The sequence below is a fragment of the Etheostoma spectabile genome, chromosome 17 (assembly GCF_008692095.1).
Source record: "Etheostoma spectabile isolate EspeVRDwgs_2016 chromosome 17, UIUC_Espe_1.0, whole genome shotgun sequence".
Lineage (NCBI taxonomy): Eukaryota > Metazoa > Chordata > Actinopteri > Perciformes > Percidae > Etheostoma > Etheostoma spectabile.
In genome coordinates, this window is record NC_045749.1 from 8,974,238 (window position 1) to 8,981,982 (window position 7,745).

The following is a 7,745-nucleotide window of genomic DNA, read 5'->3' on the forward strand; positions in this document are numbered from 1 at the left end:
AGGTGGCAGTCCTAAATCTGTTGGCAAGAAATGTGCCACTGGAAGAAAAGAAACAAAATTTCCTTGCTTTTACTTCATGAGAAGGTATTAGATGAAATTGTTCAGTTGACTTCTGGAGTTCCTGATAAGACTCGGGCACCGATCTGAGCCTTTTATCTACATTAAAATTTGTTGTGTTTGTTTTCTGGGATATCTTCTGAATCACCAGTGATTCAGTTTTTTCTTCCTGTACATAAATCTTGCCAAGCAATACTATCCAAACCCCTGCTGACATGCCAAGATTCTACTTGTTGCTTAGCAACACTGGTTTACTTAACATTCAATCAAGCAGATTTTAAAATTGTGGTGCCCTGCAAAGCACAGATAAAACAGACAAATAAGATGAGTTTATCTGCCTCTGAAAGTGTTAGTGGTACAAAAGTAGACTGTAGATATGATGGCATTTATTGTTAGATTTACTGTTGTTAAAGACCCTGAAAAACAATTTCAATTTCTTCAATCAGTTTCTTATTATGAGGAATGTAATCCTACATGAGCACAGCATTTCCTGCCAAAGTTGGAACAGTTTTGGTTAAAAGAAAGAATGTTTTTTCCTCCCAAACTGTAATTGCTGCCTTTTTAATAATGGAAATTAACTGTTGCAGAGAAATAATAATATATCATATGTACTAATATGTGTATATATAAGTTTTTTAGGGGCTAAAAAACATCTAAAAGAGTTCTAAAAGTATTTTCTGGGCTCTTTTCAAATGGGAGGCTGTGAATTGGTAGCACACTGCTGTGTGTGGCTGTACATCAGCCGACAGTCTTCCTCTAGCGAGTACAGTATGCAGCAACACGACACATCTGGGTCACAATAGCCGTACATTTACATCCTCAAGTTTACCACAAACACACACACAAATGGCAGTTCCACTTCCTTAATACACAAACACACACACACACACACACACACACACACACACACACACACACACACACACACACACACACACACACACACACACACACACACACACACACACACACACACACACACACACACACACTTCAAAACCCAACTGTAGCAGAAGTCAAAAATGTTCACACCAAACAAGAAAACATCACAATCCACATTCTTTATGCATGCAGTGTGTGAACACACCATCGTCCTGGTTTACTAAGCTTTTGTTACAGGGTCCCAAGTGTTTTTGCAGAGTGTAAATATCGAGCTGTCTAAACACACCCACTGGTGATTTCAGGCTCATATTGATAACTTCCCAGAGTTAAGACTCGAAGCTGACATCATTTAAGGGTAAATTCATCCCGGTTTCATGTTCTGGCCTGCATCTCTGCTTGTGAAATAGCTCCTGCTGACAAATCCTTAGTAAAACTGTGTGGTTAAAAGTTGCAGTTGAGTCATGTGAACTGTCCCATGACTCATGATTCTCTATTGTGTAGGGTGCAGTCCTGTGTTAATGAATATTTACAGTAGGCCACCACAAAAAACAACTAGAGGAAGAGAGACATGCCAGGCTTGGCACTGCTTCAGTATTATCACAAAGACACGGACTGCTGAGTCCATACAACTATAATGAAGTGGGAATGCATGTGTCGGGATTGCATGTGTGTGTGTGCGTGTGTGTGCGCTCCTGCTGTCCTTATCCTCCTCCTCCTCACAGTGTGGGGGAGCAGTCGTCTAAATCCAGCAGCTCTCTGACCAGTCTCTCTCCAAACTGTGCTCGGCTGTAGCGTTTCACCGAGTAGGCGTCAGACATCTTGTAGAGGATATACGCGTTGTTGATGGCAATGCTGATGCTCAACCAAAACACCTGCTGCCAGGTCTTGTTGGGCTTATGGAAGATAAAGTACCTGTGGGAAAAAAACAGCCACTTACTCCAAGGTTTCTATTCAAATATGTTCTATCAAATAAATGAATAACGATCTTTTCCACTTTCAATAATATGCTTTAAAGTGAGACTGTGTAACTTTTTCTGAACAGCAGAACATGCTGGAAACAAGTGTCTAAAACAGGATAATGGCACAACAAATCAGGCTGGAATGGGACCATAAGCAAAAACAAAGTACACACTTGCTGTACTTGTCGTCATATTTGCAGATGTAGCTGAGGTGCGCTGCAAAGGCCTCAACAGCCAAGGGACATGGGATCTCACCGCTTTTCCTCTTAATGATGATACCTGCCACAAACACACAAACCACAAAAGGCGAGTGAGAGACATACAGCTGAGATCCCACCGAAGGGACTCATTTTCTCCAGATTCTGTGGTCACCTGGCCAACAAACAGACAAAGGGAGAAGAAAGAAGGGCTCCTCCTGCCCAGGTGCCATGTTACTATTTATGTTTTCATTCTTTGCTCACTGCAGAGCTGCTATGTTTAAATGGGCCGTTTTCATAGCAGACACTCAGACTTGTCACAGCTGAAGATTAAAAGGTGTAACTAATAACATTAACTATGGCTTTGTTCCATTTAAGTCCCAGTTAACTGTGACTGTGAACCAGCATGCGCAATCTGGAATGGAAACTCATTTTGGTCTTCTTTTTGTACAGAGTGAAGAACACTTGCAGCCAAACACACACAAACACATACATACTGTACCCATGCACACACAGAGGGAAAAAAAAATCAATATTGGATAAAAACAGTTTAACTGATCCGGGGCTTTTGCTTCCACACTCTTCATTCAGAGAGATTTACATTGCAGCCATTCAACTGAGTTCAAAACTGTTTCAACCAGAGTGGATTAGGAGAGGAGGGGTATATCACGATCCTGTCGTCTCCTAGAAATGGATTATCATGGATTAGAAGCTCTCATTGTTTTTTCCTGACACAAATCCTTAACCATTTGCCAGTGTCACCTGATTGTAATGATGACAGTGAAGCTCATCTTATTCTCACTGAAAAACTCTCCAATAATTGCAAGACTTTTCAAATATTATGGCACATTTGTGGTTTCCTACATTCACGAATACATACATTTGGTGCACTAACGTGTACCATCTCCTGATGGTACACACCAAGCAAGATTTTTATAACTCAATGAGACAATTACACCTTTAGAGTTTTAGTTCTGGGTGCATCAGAGCAGCTTTTACCTTGTTTTGTTGGGGAATAGCCGTTGGTGAGAAACCTGAAGTGTCCCTTGTTGTACCAGCTGATCAGTGACATGTTGCCTTTCATCATTACTCGTGATTGGCCGCGCTGCGCTGGCGTGGAGCCACAGACCAGCATGTTTTGTGGTAAGCCTGTACAGTCACTCTTCCTGGTACTCAGCAGTCCACAGCAGTAGATATCTGAAGAACGATAAATACATGGCATGTTAACATTTGCATAGATAACTCTGCAACAGAGAGGCATTCTACTAGTATTAACAATGATGCAAGAAATATACAGAGTAGGCACTTATTACCAGCCAAAGACAATTAGCAGATTAATTGACTAGTCTATCTAAAGAAATTAATTAGCTGCCATTTTGATAATTGGTTAATCATTCAAGTTGTTGTATTTTGTTTTGTTTTTTGTAAACATTGCAAAAATTTTCTGGTTGAAGCTTCAAATATGGATATTTGCTGGTTTTCTAAGTCTTCTATGATATTAAACAAAATGATTTTCATATTTTGCACTGTTGGTTGGACAAAACGAGACATCTGAGTATGTCAGCTTAGGCTTTGGGGAATTGCAATGGCCATTTTTTTCTGATAATTTATACACCAAACCATTAATCCATTAATTAAGAAAATGAATGGATTAGTCCTAAAAAATGACATGAAGATAATTGTTAGTTGCAACCCTACTAACTTAAATGATACAGTTTTATTTTATTTTTTTAAAGTTTTATCTTTAGCTGAAATGATTGGTGGAAATCAATTATTCAAGTAATTTTTTAAGCAAAAAATACCCATACTTTGTTAGTTGCAGCCCTAGTTACATCCCTACAGTAACTCCTGAGCATTTATTGTGTTTTCATGCATTCTGCTTCTGATATGAACCAAAACTCATTATCTCTCTCTCACAGCTGTCCCACTTCTGTTCTTTTTCTTATGCCTTTTATGTCTGTCCCTTTTTCTGTCACTGCCCCCCCCCATTTTCTTTAAATGGATGAGCACCAGTGAAACAATCATGTGGCTGACTGCTGCTCATTTGTTAATGTTCTCAATTTGGAGAATTACTTCTAACTATGTAGTACAGTACACGTGTGTGTGTGCGTGTGTGTGTGCGTGTTCACAGTAAGTGCTGCAGAGGTAATTAACTCTGCTAATTAATCCATTATGATATTTTGGAAAAAAAAGTTCCTGACAATAACTTCACAAGCTCAGAACTGAGCTTTTCCGGCTGAATGCTTCATGGTAGAGTTACCCAATTAGGATGAGAAAGTATGGATTATATCTCCGGACTTGATTTTTTCTTTACTTAGCATACTGTGGCTCTGCTTGGCTGAGTTTAAAATTGCTCTTCTGTTATTATTTTGTGAAGGAGCATTTGTGATTACGGTAATGTAAAAAACGTTCAATTTCCATGTTGTGCTGATGATATCGTCAAAGGGGCCTGATCTGTTTTGCTTAATATTTGTTCTCTGCCTTCACTGATTCGCTCGTTTTTAGCCTTTTATGGCAGGATGACATTGTTTCACAGATGCTATTATTACAAAAGAAGAAAGAAGGTCAGAAAAGAGTATTCAAATGTGACTCACTATAACCACAACAGGGTTCTGCTTTCATAATACATTTTACAACATCTGATAAAATACCACATATTGAGAACGTAAGCTAATAACAGTAGCTTGTTTGGATTCAGAAGTTCTAGTTGTCAGGTGTTACAGAAAGTGGTGTTTCTTTTAAGTGTCCACCAAAGTGTCCACTTTACCTATTGATTTCTTGAGCTGTGACAAGACTAAACACTCCCCGCTGAATCTTCCATGGTGAATTGTGCACGTGAGAAGACAATTAACTGTCTATTGCAGTGCATCCCGGGGCTGTTATGGTCGATGTTGGTTGAACAGAAAAATAAACATCAATCTTAACTAACTAACTAAGTCTCTATTTAGTCATTAAGGTGCAGAAGAAAACAAATTGTAATGTAATTCCACTTCATTCCAGTGCAATCTTCCAGTCATGAATGTAAATATTTGGAAACCTGACAGAATAAGGTTTTATAATACAATCACACTTGATTCTACAGCAATCTCAAGACATTGATTTGTAGCAGGCAGATATGTCACACCAGTGGCAAATGTTCTTTTTTGGAATAACATGTAGACAACATGGCCATTCTTTGCAATGTCAAGCTTTTTTCTTTGAGACATTTCTATCTTGTTTTAGAAACAAGTAGGACTTACATGAGTACAAACTCAAAGAGACTTGTGGTTTACATTTTCCCTACGTGGCTGTAAAGGTTTCACTTGGGGTGTAAGGACAGATGAAGAAATTAACATAAGTCATTGTAGCTGCATACTGTAGTGCTGTCAAGTCTTATTTGAAGGTGAAATGCAAATAACTAAAAACAAATAAAAAAAAGAAGGAAGATGAGATGAGGAAAGAGACTACAATCTGTAGCGGAAAAGGAAGAGCACAAGAGATGACAGAGGAGAAACAGGAAGACAGAAAAAGAGAAGTTTGTATTTACTGTATTTAGGCAGCATGAGAGAGACAGACTATTGCAATAGATAGTATATCTGCTGTTGCAAGTTGTTTGTGTACCTTGTTTGCTGAATTCAGTGAAGAGGCTTAGGCTTGTGATGGACGGCCCGGTGAAGATGATGCTGTTCTTGCCGGAGATGTTCTGGCAGAGCTGCTTGGCCACAAGACTATGGAGCTGAGGTTTGTTCTTCAAGGTGGCCAGAGCGTCGGTGCCCTCCTTCAGATGGACTGAGATCTGCAGCATGGGCAGAAAGAGACAGGACACATAGATAAAACAGATAAAGAACCAGCTAACTTTATGCCAGGTTTAAGCACCACTTCATTGTCCTCTAGGTTAGAAAATCCTGCAGCTACTATATTAGTCTTAACTCTCTACAAGGCTACAATTTTCAATTTACAACATTTTGTGATGGAATAGCAAGTTGACAATGTAGTGTTTCTTAAAGGTTTACCAGTAGAAGCTACACAATTTTTCCTTAAGTGGCCAAAGAGAAAAGGCCATATGCTGTAGTTGCTGAAATCAACATCCATATGCGTTTCTGAGATTTCATAGTAATATGCCAATAACATTTATGGGAAATTAGGGGTGGGGGAAAAGATCAATACAGTATAATATCACAATATTTTCCATGGCAATACTGTATCGATATACATATTATATATGTGTTATTCAGTTTGTCTGCTTGAAACTCCCATTTTGCAGCAATAAAATTAAAGTGACATGAACAAACATAGAAATGTATCTTTTTAGATAAAACAGATGTTGACGAAGGGGACATCATTTGAAATTGGGAAAAATTTGAAGTTGGAAAAAAGGTAATTAATTGAAATATATTGCATAATCTTGCAATACATAATAATAGCGTATTGTGACACAAGTATTGTGATGATATCGTGTCGTGAGGCCGCTGGTGATTCCCCCTATGGGAAATATGCCAGGTTAAAATATACCAGCAGTGACCATAAGCTGCAACACCCCTGGTTAGATTCAGAAAGGGACCTTTGATGCATGACATTCCCCCTTTCTTTCTCTCCCCTCACTTCCTGTCATCTCTTTACTGTTAAGGCTCTCATAAAAGGAATAAAATGGCCCCCCAAAAATATAGCAAAAATCACATTTGGGCCTGATGTTTGTGCAAGAAGAAAGCTCATAAAGTGTTAAAAATGAAAAGAAGTCATCCTCTGGAGAAAATACATGTGCTGAGTAGATTTCATGGCAATCTGCCAAATAAGTTTTTTTAAATTTTAATTTAGGCCCTAACCTTTGAAAATGTCACAGAGTATCTGTAATCTCCAATTGGCAGGAATGTTTTAGGAGTGCCCACTGGGACTGTGAATATGAATATTTCATGACAATCTGGCCAGTTGTTGTTGAGATATGGTGCTCTGGATCAAGGTGGACTGAGTCGTGCTCCTTAGCTCAACACACTGGTACTAAATGCCCTTAAAGATACAAGTCTCAAAATAAATATGAAGATGCTTCCAAAGAAACAGCCCACTGTCCTTCTTACACTAATATTCCTGCTGTTGTTCACAAGCTGAACGGCATTAGCCTGATCAGCCAGCATCTATGTCAGGCCTTTAGCTATTACGCTAAGTGGTCAGTCCATGCTTCTGTGTGTTTGTGTATCCCTGTGTAGTGCACTGGCTAATGGAATCTCATTGATTCACTCCATTAACTTGTTTTATTTCTTGGATTTTTTTCTCTCTCCCTCAACACAATTCATTTAAAGAGAGAAGATCTCAGTGCAGACACACATCAGCAGACTGGTAAAGACTGAGTGACTGCCAAATGGCCACAGTCAGTGTGAATGCTAATGCTTTTATTTGTTAAATGGATGGGATAAGCTTTTAAATGATAGCGTCTGTGATGCTTCTTACACACAACTCATTTACACCGAAGATTTAGGATTACAAGAAAAGAATATTAATACATTTATTCAATATAAACCAATGATAACAAAAGCAGAAAAAAGGCAAATTATGATCTGTTGGTTGTTGGTCCACTCTCATGTACATCCAGGATAAAGAAGGAAACATTTCCCCTGCAGCATACTGCAGATCCATCTATTTATGGTTCTCTGTAGTTAAAAATGTCTTCTTTTTTTTT

General features: G+C 38.7%; 1 protein-coding gene across 1 annotated transcript in view; it reads right to left on the reverse strand.

Moving 5' to 3' along the window:
- Positions 1–461: 461 nt before the first annotated feature.
- pgbd5 (piggyBac transposable element derived 5) overlaps positions 462–7,745 on the reverse strand; it is a 27,792-nt gene continuing 20,508 nt past the window's right edge. Inside the window, exons 4-7 of the mRNA XM_032540538.1 lie at positions 5,696–5,870; positions 3,095–3,292; positions 2,072–2,177; positions 462–1,851 (exon numbers count right to left, since the gene is read on the reverse strand). Coding sequence (XP_032396429.1) covers positions 1,656–1,851; positions 2,072–2,177; positions 3,095–3,292; positions 5,696–5,870 — 675 coding nt within the window. The 3' untranslated portion in view covers positions 462–1,655. The remainder of the gene's footprint in view (positions 1,852–2,071; positions 2,178–3,094; positions 3,293–5,695; positions 5,871–7,745) is intronic.